Source organism: Phalaenopsis equestris, unplaced genomic scaffold (assembly GCF_001263595.1).
Source record: "Phalaenopsis equestris unplaced genomic scaffold, ASM126359v1 Scaffold000297, whole genome shotgun sequence".
Taxonomy (NCBI): domain Eukaryota; kingdom Viridiplantae; phylum Streptophyta; class Magnoliopsida; order Asparagales; family Orchidaceae; genus Phalaenopsis; species Phalaenopsis equestris.
Window position 1 is genome coordinate 4,220,875 of NW_018164739.1, and position 20,698 is coordinate 4,241,572.

Here is a 20,698-nt window from a genome sequence, read left to right on the forward strand (position 1 = left end):
CGAAATTATTTTGACACTTCTATAAACTTTGAGACTAAAATGACTTTCATGTAAATAATCAGATACCATTTTATCTCTTTACTCTTTGATTTTTTTTATATTTAATTAATCATGTTTGCTAAACTTGACAAAAAACAATTGATCAAGATGTTTGGGTATGAGAAAACAAGGAATTTGATTGAAGATTTTCTTGGGTCATTTACATAAATATCACTGAATACTTATGTATTTACACAATTAGCAAAAATATACATATTTGCATGTCTACCACACAAGTCTTTAGCATCACTTGAAAAATACCACCATTAACATTTTTTTAAAAGTAAAACACACCCTTTTGTGCCTAGGCTTAGAAAACTAAGATGTTATAAGTGTAAATATCAAACTTTCAGTGTTAAATATGTAAAAGCATAAGAATTATGTGGTATTTATGTAAAATTCCATATAGAGATAAGTATAATAGTGATTTACCTTCTAGCAAATTGGGGGTTTAAAATTTGAAGCCTCATGGGCAATTTGAAAAGGTGATGTTAGCTATTTCCTTTCTAAATTACTTAATCCAAGACTAAGAAATTGCACAAAACCCCTCTTTTGGCTTTTGAGTCATAACATATGCCACCCAATATACAATAATATTTGAATTTATGAGTTTTATATTGTATTTATTTTGAGATAAATGCAATATAAGTATAAAAAATATATATATTTACATACATACAACCTAATTCTAATTATTTACATTTATACCACTCCTATCTTTCTCATCACATTAAAAAAGGCCACCATTTAAACTTTTAAAGAGTGAAATGCACATTTTCATGCATCGGTGAAGTGAAAAATGTAAAAATTGAATGTTATGTGTTACATATGTAAATGCATACGAATTGAGCGGTATTTATGTAAATCTTCCAACAATAAATTGTTCAATCAGTGTGTGGGGTTTTCGCATACCATCTACAATATTGAATATAACGTATTAACCACCCAAACTTTAGATATAACGTTTTAACGACGCAAAATTTTCACTCAAAGCCTTGTAACAGTAATGAAACACATGGCTAAAATGTTATATTCAATATTTTGAGTAATTGATATAGAAACCGGCCTCAAAATCAAAATTCATCATAAATTTGGATTAAAAAACTTCATAAACTTTAGCTGGAAATCACATTGGATGAGGAACTAAAATTATATGCAGCTGTTAAAGAACAGAAATCAAACAAACTTTCTTCTCAATGAAGAAAAGAGAAATCATAGGATAATGCAGTGTGAAGAAATATGATTATTAGGAAATTCTAAAGCATGACCAGCTATAACTATACTAATGTAATTAAAATAACCAAATATTAGCATGGAGCACTGCAGATCAACAAAAGAAAAAGATCATCATCCTCATTTGTGCCCTCGGAAGTACAGGTAAATTTTCTGCAAATTTATTAAGAAAAAAGAATTTTGTGTCAAAAAATGAAAGATTTTTCAGGGGCTAAAAGCATAATAAAGTATGATACATGGTGAGAAAAGACTGAAAGGCATTTATGTATGTATATTGTGAGTTTACAAAACAAAATTGATTTACAAAAGAAGGTTTACAAAACAAATCTTATGAGATCCTGAAAAGTGGAAGAAAAGTAGATACAGGTTTGGAAAAACAAAGAAACAGATTTAGAAGAGTTTTAGTTATATATCTTCTGTGTTTTATTAAAATTCAGCATGTTTGAATGTTTTTAATCAATCCCAGACCTTAATAGGATATTTGGGCTGCTGCAAGCCAAAAGTATCATAAAGAACATTGATTTTTGCCCAGGCACTCAAAGTACAAAAATTTTGGTTGTGTAAATAAACCTGGTGATCAAGCACACACTTTCTAAAACAAAATAGTTATCTAGGAACATCCATAAGAAACCAAATTAGTTATTTAGCCCATCAGGCGCCTAAACAAACTCAATTTGACTAAATCAACCCTTATACTAGCTTAAGAAAGTCAAATGAAGTCCATTTGTTCGTGTTCCGCTCATTTACTTAATAAATGATTTGAGCATCAGCTACTTAACGAGCTGAAAAACAATGAGCTTTTTAAACAGCCCTACTGCCCAACAGCTCAGGCGAGGGGAGCAGTGTTGAATACCGAAAATCCAACTAGCAAGGAGAACAGGGATAAATAAACAACAACCATATTTTCAATATCCCTAAATAGATTATTCCCAAAACTATAATTACACAAACATTTTTGTCATTTTCTTTCTTTCTTCCAATGATATCTAAAGAAAACTCTTAGAGTTTTGGAGAAATCCCCTATCTTTCAAGCTTCCCCTCTGAATCCCAAAGTCAAATCTCAACTTTTAGGAGTCCTAGTGCAAGAGACAATTTTCATCCTTCAAAATTCCTCTGGTATTACAAGGAGTTCACTTTCCCCTGGTATTACAAGGAGTTTACTTTCCAATTCTAAAATGCTCCTTGGTAGCCTTAAAAGTTGACTTTGCTTTGTCCTCTATGATGTAAGAACAAGTATCTCCAATTTCGAAGCTAAGGGGGTGTCTGGCTTTCCTATAACATTCATGTTAAATAGGATGTAAATATGGATTTATCAAATAAAAATGTTGTAAATCTAGAATAATGTTTGGTTCAATTTAACGCTAAATTCATTAAATTCATTGTTTGGCATAAATCCATGCCTACGATTTTCTTCCTAAGCTAAATCTGTTAAATCCACGTAATAATCGGATTTAATAAATCAGGACTTAACGTTAAAAAAGCAACTGGAGGGGAAAAAAAATTGGCTTTAGTAAAATACGAATTTAATTTGTCTGATTTTTTGTTTGGATGGATTTATTTTAAATATTAAGTACATCCTGCGCAAATACGCTACCAAACACCCTCTAAGAACATCCTCTCGTATATGCCAACTTAGTATTGGAGATCCATCCTTCTTCCTTGGTTTTTGATGCATAACAAATACAACTTTAAATAAGTTATGCAGCCAAAAAACTCTTATCATTATTAAAATTGTTTGCATGCAACAACCATAAAAATAAACCGATTCCCCCATGCTCGCCATCCCAAACCCCATACCCTGGGTAGAATTATTAGAATATCTATATGGAGATCTATGACAATCGGTCATTAGCTAGAGCATAACAAAAAAATTGAGAAGCACGGACTCCATTATGAGATATTTTGATTATAGAATGCAAAAATATATCATCAATCAAAACAAGCAACAAGCCTCTATGAACAATTTCTAAGAAAATTATGTAGAACAATTCAATTAAAATTAATTCCAAAATTTAGGGCTAAGCATACCAAGTCAAAAGAAGACTTCTGACAAGAAGAACTCAACGCACCAGTAAACAGCAAGAAAGATCATATCCTAAGTATACCCATCCAATTAACTAATGTAGACTTGCAGCTTGTAAAATTGAAGTACTTTTTTTCTGAAGTAGTTACTGTTTCTAGTTAAACCCATTCATTTAACCCCGAATGAACTGGATTATCATATATTTACAGAATTAGACCTCTGAAATTATAAATTTTATTCTTAAGTCAGCCTAACGCGAGGATATATCCAGAAGAAATGGAGGAATGTGTCCAGATGAAATGTGCAGTTTGAAACATACATTTTAGCTCAAAAAAGTGTACGGATAATTCTAATAAGTACCTGAAGAACCCAAAGGCTTAGAAGCGTCTCCAAGCAAAACAAGCCAAAGCCAATCAAGTAAAAGACCTGCATTTCATACATAAGGCATGGATTTTATTAGAACCATCAAGGATTGTAAGAAGAATAAGGAAATACACATTTAAGTTTTAGGACCAAACAGAAATATCCCGTTTATGCAAAATTAAGTGGCCTAAAGCCTGACTGATCACATCCAAAGGCAGACATTCCCATCACCAAACAAAATCAGATAATTATGAAGAGCAATTTATCAACATTGTCCCTAAACTATTTAAATGGGATCATTTTAGTCCCATATTATATAATCTCAAATTAGTCCCCATACTGTTTTACTATGGGCTAAAATAGTTCCCATAAAGAACTATTTTAGTCTGCACCAAAAGAGAGTAAGTATTAAATTGGCAATTTTATGGACTCTTGAATTAAATTGCCTCCTTCGACACTTTTCCTTAAATATAAAGGTCCCCATTCATCACTCTTTCAAGCGACTAATTATGGCAACTAGTGGGAAGCATGTTAGAGTTACAAAAGAACTATAGATCTACAGCATAATCATGCCAAAGGAAGAATGCACATGCTTAATAAACGGAGTGGAACTAGCAAACTACAAAATAGAAAGAAAGAAACTAACTAGCAAAATAAATTACAAAATAAACCTTATTTTGAATTAGAGAACCTCTACAAAATACATGAAGAAAGGATCAAAACAATAAGTGTTAATTTCTTACTCACCCCCACCAAAACATGATCTGAGAACGTATCAATTGCTGCTAGAATGCCACTGCAAGTTAGAATAAATAAGTTAATAAACATGTCAATTAATCATGTATGCCCCAAAATACCAGTATATAATTATTCAAAAATAATCACAATCTCAAGTAGGGTTGTCAGGTGAACAAATAAAAAGTACTACATTAAACAAGATGATAGAAAACTACACATGCGTATCACGGAGAATAATTCTAAAAGCATTAAATTCCAAAGAACAATGCTTTTATCAGGAATATCACTTTTCATCAAAGAAAACAAGGATGTAATAATCTAAGAACACCAAATAATGTTTCATTGCAAAAATATCATGCTTAACAAAATTTTCTGGAAAGTTTTACGATTATGTCAGTCTCATATAAGTGGATACACAAAAATTAAGGATCCCTGAAATAACATGGGTCATTTTTCTTTTTGCGCCATATTAATTAGCGCCTCAGACTATTTTAAGTCATCTTTTAGAGTACTCCAGTTGAAAAAGAAAAATGGTTTAATCCCGTTTCCAATAAAATAAATAAATAAATAAATAAAAGTGTCACATTGCTTTGTAGACAAAACAACAAACAAACTGGCTTACGTTAATGACTTCCCACGGAATACAATTGGGGGAGCAATAGCAGCAACAATACAAAAGCCAATGTGAATCTGTAGCATAACACCAACAATTTAGATACGCAAAATACAGTGAAGGGTTCACCACAAACAGATTTCAATAGTACTCACCAGGTAAACAAGGAAAAAAAGACCAAACTTCAGGGCACTATCAGTCCTGTAAGGCAAAACCGTTGATTCAGTACCAATTGATTCATATAACGTTCAATTTTAAAACAAGCGTATAAAAAAGCAAGAAAAATGTCAAAATGGTCCCTTGATTTTTTGTCGGTGGTCATTCTCAAAGCCTACGATAGTATTAATTTAGTCCCAAACTATTTTACTGGGCCTCAAATAATCCTCCATGTGAACTATTTTATCCCATATTAAAAGAGTCTGCAACTAATTCCACATTTTTATAAAGCCTAGGACTAGAATGGAACCATGTAAATAGTCAGGAGACTTTTAATATTTTATTCCTATAAAAATCATACTTCTAAACAAATTATTATTTCCAGAAAAGTAAACTAGAACTATTTTGGCAATGAATTTATTCAATGTAGATAAAAAATACTCAAACCAACCATAAAATAATAAAAAGGGAACAAAAATATGGATAGATAAATGCTAAATATGAAATGTTGGGCAGCAAAAAGAGATACCTCATAGCATGATACAGAGGCCGATACCAAAGCAAATATGAAAGAGGAATCCCAAGCAGGGCATATATGTTTGCAAGCAAGAATATTATTACACCTACAGGAAGCATAGGAGTCAAGCCATTGCAGAAAAAGAACAAGATTGCATGAAATTAAGGGGACTATGGAGGTGATCTTTAAAATATAGGCTGTCATAAATCAAACCTCCTCCACGGATCCAGCAAACGGTCACAGCAACAACATTGTACACAAGACAAAGAACCATACCTGAAAGGAAGTAAAAAAAGGCAGATTAGAGAGCATGCCAAGCTCTAGAAAGGGATGCCAGTTTTAAAATATGAACTCCCGACTATCATGTTCCATAAATTCATTAAGATCTATTTAGCACAGAAATATCTAGAGATAACTGCTAATTGGATAGCATAGTTATATAAAAGCAATGTGTTTGGTTAATTCTTAGTCAAATAAGTCAATGCTACCTAGATGATTGATGGTGGATATGAGACTTTTTTCTCCTTTCTATTAGCCATCATAAGAGAGATAATCAAGATACCAGTTAATTTGACTGCTATTTAAATTTTGTTTTGTTAATAATGTAATTCTCATAACCTCAATGTGAGATGACATCAAATTCTGCTAAATAAAGCACCATTTTTTAACTATAGGCGCCAACCCCTATTATTAATTACCCCTCCCAATAATGGGAGAGCACTTTCAATCAAAGCTAATCATTAGAATACTGATTGCTCAACATATGGTAGAATTTGATTTTTTTTAGATTGCAGAAATTTATTATCGTGAGCTTAGAGTGCATAGTGTGGGGATGACAATGAACTCGAATAATATCCCATAACTTTATTGTCCAGAGTTGTCATGAACTATGGCCTACTTAGAAGAGGTAGTTGATCCAACTAGACATAAAGATATTTGAAAATAGTCATGAATTGTTTCGACCAAAAGAAATCTTATTAAAACAGAAAATAAGTGTAACATTTTAAGACATCTTTTATTCTTGCAAAAATTAAAACATTAGTAAGCATTAGAAAGAAACAAATAGTTTAGTTCGGGATCACTTTTGTTTTATGTTTGTATTTTCATTTTTGCCTATATTTTTAAAACATAATTGTTTAGTATTTTTTTTTACATATTTTCATCTTCTATTTTTAAAAGACACTCAAGACAACATTTTAAATGGTATGACTATTTTTAAAAACAAACATATTTTATTTAAACACACTAAACATATTTTATTTCAAAAAATATATATAAACAAAATAAAATAGAAAAAAAATAAAAGTGATTCCAAACAACCTCCTGTCATCAGCACAGCAAGCCCAATCAGAGTAACAATAGCCCTCAATGCCTGAATGCCCATTTTTTTGAAGATCAAACCTTTCTTTGGTGCACTCTTCAGATACCTCTGAATCTGATACACAACATCTATGTGACACTTCCTTAGAATGTAACGACTCACTACGCTTATTGCAAATGATATGTCAGGACGAGTATGGCTCAGATAGATGAGCTGGCCTACCAACCTCTAGTGCTTCTCATTATCAATTGGCTTCCCTGCCTCTACGCTCAGCTTTCCCTTCTGATCAATTGATGCAACTGCATGCTTGCATCGCAACATGCATGTCTCTGTGAGCAAGTCTGGCACATATTTCCTTTGAGATAGAACAATCTCTTCTGCTCCCAAGTCACCTCAATCCCAAGAAAGTATCTAAATTCTCTCTGGCCTTTCACCTCAAACTCTTTGCCCATACTTGTTTTCAACTAAACAATCTCTCCCTCATCATCACTAGTGACAATCATATCATCCACATACACGACAAGAATAGTAATATGACAACCATATCATCGAAAGAACACAGTGGACGACATTGATCTGTCAATAGTCCATGTCTACCATTGCTCCCAAAAACTTGTCAAACCAAGCTCGAGGAGACAATTTCAACCCGAAAGCTGACTTCCCCAGTCTACATATCTTGCCCACTATTTGGTTTGTGTCAAAACCTAGTGGTATCTCCATATACACCTCCTCTAGCAGATCCCCGTGAAGAAATGAATTCTTTACATCCATTTGGTATAACATCCATCCACTATTCACAGCTAGAGAGCGAATATACATACTATGCTCATCTTGCTAAATGAGCAAATGTCTCATTATAATCGATGTCATCTGTTTGACTATACCCCTTTCGCCACCAACTGTGCTTAGTAGCGATCAATCTTTCCTTTTGAGGTCTGCTTCACTATGAAGACCCATTTGCAGCATCGCAAGCTCATGTGTTTTGTACTTATTGAAAGCACCAAGTTCATCCCACATGACAACCTTCCACTTTGGATACTCAACTATCTGTCAAAACTTGGATATAGAGGCAGTATCCAAAGATGTAATGAATGCTCCCTATATAGGTGATATGTTAGAGTATGAGATAAATTGAGCATTGTCACGAGAGAAACCAAAACAATCAGGAGAATGACCCACATTCCTATGAGATGTCGTCCTTAAAGTCATGAGAGTGAGAAGAAAGGAGAGGAATCATATCACTTGTGTAATCGGATTCTGAGGTGGATGGTGCAGGTTCCTCACGAGTTGGGGTAGACCGGGACAAGAAACTTGTTGGCATGAGTGGCAAAGCAAGCATGGTTCCCTCATTTTGCCTCCTCCTTGTATACACCCTCAACTCCCCATGGGCTTGAATATCGCCACCTTCGGACTCATTTTTCTCAGGAATTGGCTCTTCCTCATTTGATCTTACCCACCGAAAGGGACAAGGCCTCGTTCTCACATGTACCAATCTCTCACCATCACTACTCTCCCACTCTTACCTCATACCTCCATTATCTCTCAAGTCACCAAGGGTGACGTCATCTCCAAGGAGTAATATGCCTTGAATTCTATAAAAGTCACATCCATACTCACAAATAGTTTCTTCTCTATTGGTCTCCCACAAACATAACTCGTCTAAGTAACAGAATAACTCACAAAAAAACACTCCATGGCACTAGAATCCAGCTTCTTTATTGATGGTCGTTCTTCACCAAACATACACAACCAAATACATTCAATAGGAGGATCCTGTCATTATCTCATTTTAACAACTCACAAGAAGATTATCACCCCAACACTCTTGAAGAAATTCTATTGATTAATTAAACAATTGTAAAAACTACTTGCCCCCACAAGTGTTTTGGGACATTCATCAAAGTCAACATACTTTGAGCTACCTCTAAAAGGTGTATGTTCCTCGTTTCTGCTACTTTGTTTTGTGTCGGTATGTATGGACAAGTGACTTGATGTTGTATCCCCTGGTCTGACATGTACTCCTCAAGTTCATTTTTAGTATATTATGTCTAATTATCAAACTTTAATATCTTCACTCCTGCACCGTATTGAGTCTGAATCGCCCAGTGAAAATCTTTAAAGCAGGCAAACACATCGCTTTTATTTCTCATCAGATACAACCAAGTATCACGAGAAAAACAATCAAAGAAAACCACAAAATATTTATTGTGTCATTCATCGAAGTTGTAGAGCAAGGTCCTTATACATCTGAATGCACCAAATCAAAAACACAAGAATTCCTATTACCATAACTAATATAAAAGTTTTTGTTATGCTTACTCAACTCACATGCATCACATAATATTCTCATACAAAGACGGATACAAACGACTCAACAGACTAAACAAAGCGTGTCTCATGCGTCTGTGATGTAACAACACATTCTATACACTCCTCCCAAATCCTCATACTCCAACACGTTCTACCATGGATGTTATTATTGAGTTCATCCTCTCTCTATCAAAGTACAAGAGTTCAATATGCCACGTGTCAGTTCCAAGTCTCCAGCTGATCCCCTTCTCTTAAAAGATCACCTTAGGAATATTAAAAAAAAAACAACACATTTTAGTTAGAGAATAACCATATTAATGAATAAAAGATTCACTGGAAAGAAGCATGCAAAACATTAGACAATGTCGTAAATTTGTACATCTCATTGTACCCACACCAACCACATAGTGTTGCACCATCAACTGTCTAAATATTTTCGGGAACTATTAGATGAGTATAGGAATCAAACTCGCTAACTGGTGATCTTATGATGGATATAGAGACAAGAGCATCTGATGACAAGTACCTTTAGCTGAGTGAGCATAATTAATAGTTTCCCCTTTGATGAAAAAAAGGTGGATGCATTCTCAATCACATCACCTACTACTTTTTGCTTCCTCTTCAACATCTCCATGAGTTTGTGATCCTCAGGGTAAAGATCACCCGTCTCTCCCTCATTCTCTACTAACATTAGATTTGTCTGATAACTCCCTCTTCCATCTCTTTGGCCCCCACAACTACGACCACAACTTCTAGACTAGCCATGTCCACCATCCTCTCTCTCCTTCGGTGGCTTTAGACAAGCATTGCTTAGGTGTCCCACTTCTCCACAGTTATAGCACCTTTAGGCTCCCCCCGAGCACCTGCATACCTTCACTAGAGGTGGCCAAAGTTGATCGAGTGCCTGGAAGTCAGATGTAGTCTCATTTGACACTCTTCCTGTATCATCGCTACGATTGCCTCATCCAATGAAGGAATGGTTGCTTGGGCAAAGAGAACTGATCTCCTCTGATCAAAAGTCAAGTTCAGATGAGCCAAAAAAAGCATAGCCCTCATTTGTGCAATGATTTCCCCATTCTTTCACCTCGGATCACTACAGCTCAAAATCGATGAGAAGTGAATCCGCTACAGATTATAAAGTACTGAATCGATTTATCATCCTGAACCACTGCATCTACCTCATGTTGAATCCACAACACCCTCATGTTGTTCTCAGCTCCAGCATTGATCTGCTTCAGCTTTGCCCAAATATTGCTGACCTTTCTAATACCATCCACTCATAAGGCAATCGATTTAAGCAACTAGGTATAAAGCAAAGCATGTGTAGTTCTCCACTCATCCCTCTTAGCATTATCACTCTTTGGCTCAACCCTCGTCGGGTATCCTTCTAGTCTCTTTCCTATTTGAGCAGTCTCAATCCGACGAGACCAACTTAGATACGTAGCCAGAACATCGAGCTTCATATCTATATAAGGGAGATCTAGCTTCACCTGCATAAGAGCATGTTGAGAGAGTGACTCCCGTCAAGACGCTAGCTCCTTGTATGAGACTGACTAAGACCTTCAGAAATTTAGAATCCATCTTCCCCAGAAGTTCCAATCCCTTACTTCCTGCACTATCTCCATCTCCGGACATTCTCAATCACAAAGATCAAATCTAGATCCCACAGATCACACAAGACTTCCTTCCTGCAAGTACGTGCGATACACTTTGCCTTAGTTTGCATGGAAGTCGCAACCTCTTTGTCCCATATGCCAAACCGCAGCCGCTTCAAACTTTCGCCTCCATGTCGTCGAGTGTAACTCCAGAAATGAAGGCCTTGCTCCGCTGACTTCCTCACTCCCGAGTCACAATTCCAAGTTGTTTCTCACGGCGAAGGCAACGAAGAGACTGTTGCATACGAAATACCACCAGAAACGAAATCCTGCTACACTCCTTCCTCTCGCAGCAAGTGGTAGAAGCCCTTCCTCAGCAAACTCTGCGAGACACACTCTCGCCTAGACTCTCACGATCTTGTAGGTGCCTTCCCAGCAGCCATTTACCGCGATGTCGTGCCGCAATCCGCGATTATGTCTACTGTGATTCATTAAGGAAGATCGATCCTCATCTCTGTCGTTGAATAAAGGAAGCTCTTGTTTGTCGATCGTGTCTGTCATGATACGTCTGCTCTCTGCACCGATTGAGTTGCACCGACTACGACACCGATCGAGACGTTGGTTGGCTGCTAGGTTAGGACTCTGATGCCAAATTGAAATGATCTTGCTAAAAAACTTAATCTATTTATGGAAGAACTGGACTTATATAGCCTTATAACTTTCTTTATAAATAAAACCCTGGACTTCTTCTATATTTCCTATTTATAAATAAGACCATAAACTATATACAATTCTCAACAGAAAACATGACTTCCCAATCTCACTCCCATAATCTCTGAAAAAATAATGTTATTTCAATTAGGATTTTTATTTTTCAAGCAAGTAATGATGCTTTCATTCCAAATTCAACATAAGGGAATCAACAACTTCAATCCTTCACAGTTTTTAAATATGCACATAAGAAGATAGTGCTGATATATGAGTTTAAACTAAAGAGTCCAAATCCAACTGATAAGTCAGTTGTTCTCTCAGATCTTAGAATCAACAAGATCCCAATTCATATCAACTAATCAAATGATATTTGATAATTATTGCTCCGTTTTTTCTACTTTTGAAGAACATGAGAGAATGTGCTGAATTCAAAAAATTGATAACCATATAATTAAAAGTAATAGAGAACAATTAAAATTATAGTAGTTTAAATGCTAACAAGTATTTGAACACAATAAGTGTCAAAATAGTCCACTGACTATTTACATGCGGCCATTTGTCAAATTAGTCTCAGATTTTTTAACTTAAGGATTTAATAGTCCTGCATGAGGATTATTTCAACCTCAATTAAAAGGACTTTGGAGACTAATTTGACATTTTTATAGGCTCGAGGACTAAAATGACCCTATCTAAATAGCTAGGGGACTATTTGGCACTTGACTCCATTTACAACTAAACTACATAGACTAAGGTTCCGAGTCTTCTCACTATCATTTCAATTTTGTAAACGTGGTTTTAGAATGATCAATAAGGAAAAAAATACAAAATTCTTCTGTCAATCGAGTGTATAACATTTATATACATCTTCATATTTTCCCTAATCCATATAGAATAGTCTTTCACATAGATCTCCCATATGGTGAAGCGGCAAAAACAAACTATGAAAGCATGAAAATATTACTTCAGGATAGAAGAAAGAAGGATATGTAATGCTAACCTAGCCAACTTGCAAAAGCCAAATACTGTAACTTTTGTGCATGGACTGGAATATCTTTAGCGATATCATGATGAATAATAGGGAAAAATGGCGGCCAGTTTTGCTCTTCAATGGTTACTCCAGCTGCGTCAACAAAACGGGTAATTGAAACAGTTAATCAGCTTGAAAACAATACTGCAGAAGTATAACACTTTGCATTTATATTCTCTCAATCTATTTGTTACATAAGTGACCATGAAACCTCCCAGCTCACCTCTAGTCAAAGCATCCTCCCTTCGCTTTACATCCTATAACAAAAAAGTCAGCAGAGACGCCAAATAAAAAAGAATCGAGGAAATTTACATACCTGCCACACAATTCTTGTGTATTTATATACCTCACCTGAACTTTTATATTTTTATACCTAGCACTTCCGTGTTGTAAACATATGCATGAAAATGTGTATTTTATTTTTAAAAAGTGATAATAGTGTTATTTTTTTAAATGATGTTAAGGATTTGAGTACTTGGCGTGTAAATATGAAAGTTTGTGTGAGATATGTAAATACATGAGAAATGTGTGCTATGTACGTAAATGCCCTGAAGAGTTGAGACAGAAAAAAAGAACTCCTTGAAGGACCAAGAAAATATCATGGGACAAGAACTTAAAAATCATGCTCCTAAGAAACCTGTTCTCTCTTCTTCAGATCTGCTTCCCAATTTGCAATCTCTTTTTCCTTTTTCTTGGGATCCTGCACAATGGCATATAATTTATCGCTCTATTAGATCAAATTTCAAACTGTTTAACATAAAAAAGCACAATAATAAAAAAGTGATAACTTGCATTTACTGTATCCAGTGGTATGTCGACGGTTGCATCATGCCTATTCCCAAATACACGAGGTTCAGAAGAAAGAGGAGAAAGCCTTGACTTGGATCCTGTGCCTTTCTGCAAAGGAGGAGAGAAAAACTTACTATATGTCGAGGGCTATAAGTAAGTTAGTGCACTCAATGAGCAGTGTGACGCCGTTTTAGGGTTCCTATAAGGTGTAAAAGAATCGGAATAAGTGTTAAAAAGGTTTGTAAAATGGCATGGAGGGAAGCCGCAAGGGTTGGTAGAAAAAAAGATTTATGGTTGCTGTCTGATAGGAAAGCAACAGGAAAAATCAATCAATGGCAAAATGGGTGAGTACAAAGTCTAGGAAGATCCATCACTAGGATAATCCATCACGAGTTCTGGATCAAAGCTACGGTCACACCACTTCAAAGTGATTAGAATACAACACAACGTGAAGGGGAAAACTAGAGATGAAATTCTCTAATAACATAAAATCAATAAAATGTCCAAAATCAGGTTTAAAACAGCATTGTTATAAGTGCCAATGAAAAATAAATCTAATATTAACCATAATTAAGGTGAATAAGGCCCTATGGGAGTCTAACCAGCCTTAAGGGTTGAAGATATTGAAGGAAAAGCTAAACTGGAGACTACTTCAGCCCTTAGGGTTTGTCATCTTTTGGAAGCATCTCAATACCCATAGCACAACGAAAAGTCCACAACATTGAAGGCAGCATAAATGTTGTGCAAATCAATCTTGTATGTATTATCATTGATGGTTTTAACAAGCTTGAATGAGCCGCCAGCTTTCTATTTCAGTTTCTAAACATGAATCTTGAGGTAATCCCTCCTACTTCAATTTGATCAACACCAAATCTCCTGCCTTAAAGATCATAGTCTTCCTAGATTTATTAGCCTATTTTTGATACTTTGTGTTTTGCTAGCAATTCCTTTTCCTCAGCTGCTTATTTTGGATTGAATCTCTGTGATCATGATCTCTACATCAATACTAAGCTCAGTAGCAGAAATTATAGGCACTACCTCCAAATGTGTGAGAGAGTTTCGTCTATAAATAATCTCAAAAGGATTGTTAATTGTGGGCAGACTAGTATAAGCAAACTCAACTTAAGAAATAATTAAGTCACATTGTCTAGTATTCCTTCCTATAAATATCTAAGGAGGCTTCACTCACTTCAATTCACCATATGCCTCCATTCATTTATACAAGCTTATGCCGTTAAACTGAACTGAAGTTCAGTAGCTGAAATTATAGGCACTACCTCCAAATGTGTGAGAGAGTTTCGTCTATATATAATCTCAAAAGGATTGTTACTTGTGGGCAAACTAGTGAATCTATTATAAGCAAACTCAACCTAAGAAACAATTAAGTCACATTGTCTAATATTCTTTCCTATAAATATCTGAGGAGGCTTCACTCACTTCAATTCACCATATGCATCCATTCATTTATACAAGCTTATGTCGTTCAACTGCACTAAAGCTTTATACCCAGCTTAGCACATAAAGTCCTCCAAAAATGACTCAAAAGCATAACATCCCTATCCGAAGAGACAATCCTAAGCACTTCATGAAGACGTGTTATCGCCCTGAGGTATAAGCATGCTATATATGAAATATCAATCATCTAATAGCAGGGTACAAAATATGCATCTTGAAAAAGTAGTCTACTACCACTATAACAAAATCCTTACACTATTGGGTCTGAAGAAGGCCCACAACAAAATCCATACTCACATTCAACCATGACGTCTTTAGTACAAGGAGAGGAGTATAATCTTGTGCTGCCTAACATGCCACTATATATCTCATACCAATCTAGATCAATAAAAATTATCTTCAAAAATAAAAGAATTTATCCTTGCTAAAATGTCATATTATCCCTCCATTATGACACTACTGCAACAAGTTTTCCTCAAATAAACTTCTAAGAATGTACAATTTATTCTAGAAGACATACAACCATCAAATTTAGGGCATTACTCATAGAGCCCCTCCTGCCAACGAGCCAAATCTAATTAAAGTTCTTATCAATGGCATATAAGTCTTTCAACACCTCAAAATCAACCATCTTCGATTAAATAGTAGAAAGCAATAGGTGATGATGACTTAGAGCACCAACTATCTTGTTATAGCTCCCAACTTTGTGTTTGAGCACAAAATAAAAATAAGAGAAAAAATCAACTTAGGAGACATGTCTATCTTTCAGCTTACTCTGGATAATTAAGAATCTTTAAGGGCCTCATAATCAACATCGAGAGTGAACTCATCGACCAGTAAATAGTGGCTTGAATGATTGAGGGCTCTCGCGATGACATAAAACTCATTGACATTGATAGAATACTTTTGTCTATTATCATTCCATTTCTCACAAAAAAAAATGATAGGGTATCCACCCTGACTCAAGACAATTCTAGCTCTCATGTTAGAGATATTACACTCAATCTCGAACACTTGATAAAAATCTTGAAAAACAAGAAAAAGGACTTGCATAATATATTTAGTCAAAGCATCAAAATTGGTCTATGTTTCATCTGAACATGAAAATCAGTTCACATTGAGGAACTCTATTAGTGGTGTTGCTATAGAATAGAAGTTCTGATGAATCTCCTATAAAATAAAATCAATCCATGAAATTGTTGCACCTGAGTGAAAGACTGGGCATGACAAGTTCATGTTAGCATCTATCTTGGTTGGGTCCATCTCAATGACAGCTGACAACAATATCCCAAGGAAAAACATTTGTGGGGTCAGAAAGTGATGCTTCTTCAGATAATCATACAGTTGCTCTGTCTGAATAACATTTTCTACAGAACGACGATACAACAAATATCATCAAAGTACACAACCATAAATTTTCTGACGAAAGCTCAAAAATATTTCATAAACCTCATAAAGGTGCCCAAATATCGGACAAGCCAAAATGCATGACTGTCCACTCATATAGTCTATCCCATGTGTTGAAGACAACCTATCACTAGTCCTCAGGCTTCATTTGAATTTGGTGGTATGCACATCTATCTTAGATAAAAAGCTAGCTCCATGCAGTTGATGTAACAAATCATACCATTATAGAATAAGAAAATCAATACTTAATGGTGATCTCATTCACAAACCTAAAATCAATGCACATATGCCACAATCTGTTCTTCTTGGATACAATTAAAGATGGAGCAACGCATGAACTAGTACTCATGAATTAATCCTCTAGCCATCAGATCATTAACCAACTCCAGCAATTCTTCATACTCGACTGGTCACATCCTTCAAGCTGGTCAATTAATGAGCACTAATATTGGAATGTGATCTATCACATGTTGAATCTCTCCTAGAATGATAATTCATGTAATATTCTTTCATCAAAAAATCTTGAAACTCCTACAATAGGGATTGCACTACCTCAGGTTTGAACTCTTCCATCTCACCTCCCTTCAAGTCAACATCATCAATGTTAGTCCTCCTGATGAGCTTGCAAATAATATAGTGCAAGACACTAAAAATCCCATCTCTATCTGAGTAATCATCATAATCAATTTCTTCAAGGGAAAAAATGACTTCTCATCATGATTAAAAAAGTAAATATTTTTATGACTATCATGAAATACTCTCGTCATATTTTTGCGATCAACTCAATAGTATGTCACAAGCATCCATAGAAACAGCGTCATTACCTCATGTACTCCTATAACTTATCTCCAACAATAAACTCAATTAGACACATGTCAATATTGATCCCATTTCCTTTCTTCAACAATCAGAAAATATGGCATGAATGCTTTTGGGTAGTGAAGCACGATTGGTTCACCATCTATGTAGATACTATATTCTCAAAATTATTTTCATCTATAATGAAACTACAATCATTCTACTCGACAGTCTAACGAGTATAAAGATGTTATGCCTAAGTCACTATTTCTCTCTTAGACTCGGTTCAAAGAAATAATCAAACTATAAGCATTTATCTTTCATGTACCGGAAGCTAGCATTGATCCTCATTCTTCTCATATTAAGAGTCTTAACTATTTTCCTTTTTCACTGCACCCTGCTCAATGAAAATAACACTCTTATTTAGGTAGTTAGATGCAATGAGTCCATATCTATAAAACTTGAAACACAACCTAGTTAAAAAAATTTATTGGGTGTACAAGCTCGATCAATCTTTGCTCCTTCTTGTGCTATCTTCTCAATTGGAACAAGTTTTGGCACTCTAATTGGTGTACTCTTGCTGCCCAACCACATGATCAAACCCTATCTGAAAAGTGGAGTAGATATAATGCTAATGTGTTATGTTTCTATCTTCAAAACTAAGGTTTGTATATTATATAAGGTCCAATAAAGTTATAATTGTGACATATTGCCAATACATGGTCTCAATTCGTCAATCTACAGAGCTATGGTCTTCTCCTTTAGCTATCTTTTTACTCAAAACATATTTCAGGGCTTGGAGTCAGTGAATAAATTGATATGGATCTAAACAACCAAGAAAATTGAGTAAATCATCGTTCACTCTAAAGTTACCCTCTCTTCCTATACTTAATACATAATTGACATAACATCAACTCATCATCACTTGAGGTTTCTTGATGAAAAGGTTTCTACTTCATCAACAAGGTCATAAATGTTATAACTTTGCATAACCTCATCATCTTGTCTTTGTTCAAATTTTGCGATCTTGTCTTTGTTCAAATTTTGCGACCATTTTTATTGGAGGATTTCTTTTTTCATATTTTTTATGGTAAAATTTTGAACACCTATTTGAGTATTTCTCCTTTGCGACATAGTAGATCTTCTCTACCTAGGGTTTCGACTAAGGTAAAAGTGGGGGGTTTCAGTTTTGGTCAAACGTGAGAAGAGGTAGGGTCTTGGGTGGAGGTTAGGTATATGTGTAGGTACATTGATTAGGTTGTGTGATTTAAATTTTGGATTTTGGAAAAAAAAAATCTATAGTTTGAGAGAAGTGGGATAAATGTTGTGGAGATTTGTAGAATAGCAAAGAGACAAAATATGAGGAGACCGCAAAAACTGGGGGGAAAAAATGAGTTAAGAGTTGTTGTCAGACAGAAGAAAAATAAGAAATCATAATATGTGCAATATTAATGTAGTACGAATGTCAAAGAAAATTCACTGCTCGTTCTAGATCAAGTCACAGTCACACCAATTAAGAGAATATGTTACCGCACTCAAAGAAAAGGATATCATAAGAAATTAACTAATAACATAAAATCAACAAAAAGCTCAAAATCATGTTTAAAACAACATATTTATTAGTCTCAAGCAAAAATAACCCTATTATTAATCCTAATTAAGGTAAAGAAAACCCCAGCCTTAAGGGTTGAGGATGTTGAACCAGTGGAGGAAAAGCTGAACCAAGAATTGTTTAAATTTGAACAAGAATTTAAAACTCTAATCCAATTCAACTCAACTTTAACACGATTAGAAAATAAATAAATGTGCTTAAAAAGTGTAATACTAAACTTAACTCTACGCACTTACAACCCTAAAAAAAAGCAGAAAAAAGGCATATATTTGTAGACTAGTTTTAATAAATTACCATAAACCAATACCACATTGGGCATTCAAACATCACTATCAAATCACAGTTCCAAATCAAAACTAATTTCTGTGTTTAAAAAAATAATACAAATGTTCAAACCATTTAAGAGCTGTTTGGTTCACTGCAAATGGGAGGTATTACATTTCAACTGTAGGGCTTTTAAAATTTTGATTGTTTGGTTTGAGAACAAAGCAATATAATGTAAAATTGCAACAAATTTCAAATACAATCTTCTGTTCATTTTCAGTGTATTTCAAATTCACCAGATTTAGGCATTTAACAAATGCAATGCAAATTGTGGGCATTGAGGCTGCTCCCATGGGGCACTGCAGCCGCTACAACCACCATGACCACCACCTATGTCACTGGCCGCCACCAGCCTGCAGCCCTTCTGCCACAGCCAGCCATCTGCTGCCGCCGTCCTGCCATCTCCATTGCCGCCCGCAGCCAGCCACCCTAACCTGTTGGCCACCGGCTACCACCACTGACCAGTTACACACTGCATTTACCTTTCAATGTATTTCTTCTGGATTGCGCTCCCCTCTCACCAAATCAAACACGCTTAATTGAACTATGAGCGAAAAAGGTCATCGCTAAACTCCTTAGCGCGCATTTTATGGAATAACGAGTAAAGCTGATCGGAAACAGAAATGCCGAAACAATCACAATCACCCCACATTAAAATTAAAAAACAAAAAACACCCATTTTTACCTGCCGCGGATCTACGCACTCCACTAGGTTAATTTATTAAACACAATGCCCACTCGGCGGCGCCATTAGGAATGGAAACGCCGCTGTTAACTGTTCAGAATAATGCCAAGAGAAACCGAGGGGGGATGGAAAAGATGGAAGAGATTACCGCGAATGGGTTGACATTTTCTTCATCGATGAGATTTGAATCACGATTCATCTCTTCCACGGATCAAATTTGAGAAAACCTGACGGAGAATCACTGAAGCGCGGAGTTATCCTCCTCCTGCCTTCCTCAGCGATAAATGGTTTATTTTCGAATGGAGGAAAGGGATACCGGCTAATAAGGAAGAATTTTGTTTTTTTGTTTTTTTTTTTTTTTTGGGAAAATTTACATATATAGCACACGATTTTAATGTATTTACATATCTTAAAACTTTCATGTTTACATATTTATATAGCATTTTGTGATCTAAACTTGAGGATTAATGCGTGCAAAAAAATTCTCGACCGTAGAATAACGAACTATCGTTTTGGCGTTGTACGAAAGTTCAGCACACACACACATGAAAGAGAAACAAGCTGTGATGACTCCAGAAGTTTTTACGTGAAAAAACCGTAAAGGGAAAAATCATGAGTCTGACCCAGTTGCGAAAATTTACTATTGAATTGATAATTACAAAAATCTCTTATCCCACATATGGGAAAAGGGCAACTATATTTTTCAGATCACAAACTTTAACTGGTGGTTGGCAAAGGTCTACGGCGGTCGATGGTGATCGACGGTAGTCGACGACAGAGGTTAACAGTGGTCGACGAGGATCGACGGTGATGTTGAGCTGCAGCTTCTCCTCAAAGTCTCAAGCTCTCTCTCTATACTTCAGTTTCCTCTTATGTGATGGGTGGGGGTCTATTTATACTGTTTTGAGTGCAATTAATGCAGGAATATCAACCATTTTTATCGAAAGTTCCAGAGAGTTTCCTTCGATCAAGTAACGTTTAA

The 20,698-nt window shown here is 35.4% G+C and overlaps 1 protein-coding gene across 2 annotated transcripts; it reads right to left on the reverse strand.

The window, feature by feature from the left end:
- Positions 1-1,164: 1,164 nt before the first annotated feature.
- Positions 1,165-20,031, reverse strand: LOC110025334 (secretory carrier-associated membrane protein 4). 2 transcript variants are annotated; one of them, XM_020725763.1, is made up of 12 exons: positions 19,865-20,031; positions 13,445-13,543; positions 13,284-13,346; positions 12,870-12,903; positions 12,617-12,739; positions 5,896-5,958; positions 5,695-5,788; positions 5,165-5,210; positions 5,019-5,086; positions 4,406-4,454; positions 3,656-3,721; positions 1,165-1,425 (listed from the first exon to the last, which is right to left on the reverse strand). In XM_020725763.1, the coding sequence occupies exons 1-12, from the start codon at positions 19,913-19,915 to the stop codon at positions 1,393-1,395; spliced, it is 789 nt and encodes a 262-aa protein (XP_020581422.1). In that variant the 5' UTR covers positions 19,916-20,031; the 3' UTR covers positions 1,165-1,392. The 2 variants fall into 2 exon arrangements, with proteins under 2 accessions (XP_020581422.1, XP_020581421.1); XM_020725762.1 differs by having other exon boundaries at positions 13,439-13,543; positions 19,865-20,030.
- Positions 20,032-20,698: the final 667 nt, after the last annotated feature.

Coding starts and splice junctions, on each gene's coding strand:
- LOC110025334 (XM_020725762.1), bottom strand. CDS start 19,915: ATGAATCGTGATTCAAATCTCATCGATGAAGAAAATGTCAACCCATTC. Junction 5,087..5,164: donor TTTTTTTCCTTGTTTACCTG/GTGAGTACTATT, acceptor GTTATGCTACAG/ATTCACATTGGCTTTTGTAT. Junction 1,426..3,655: donor TAAGCCTTTGGGTTCTTCAG/GTACTTATTAGA, acceptor ATAAATTTGCAG/AAAATTTACCTGTACTTCCG.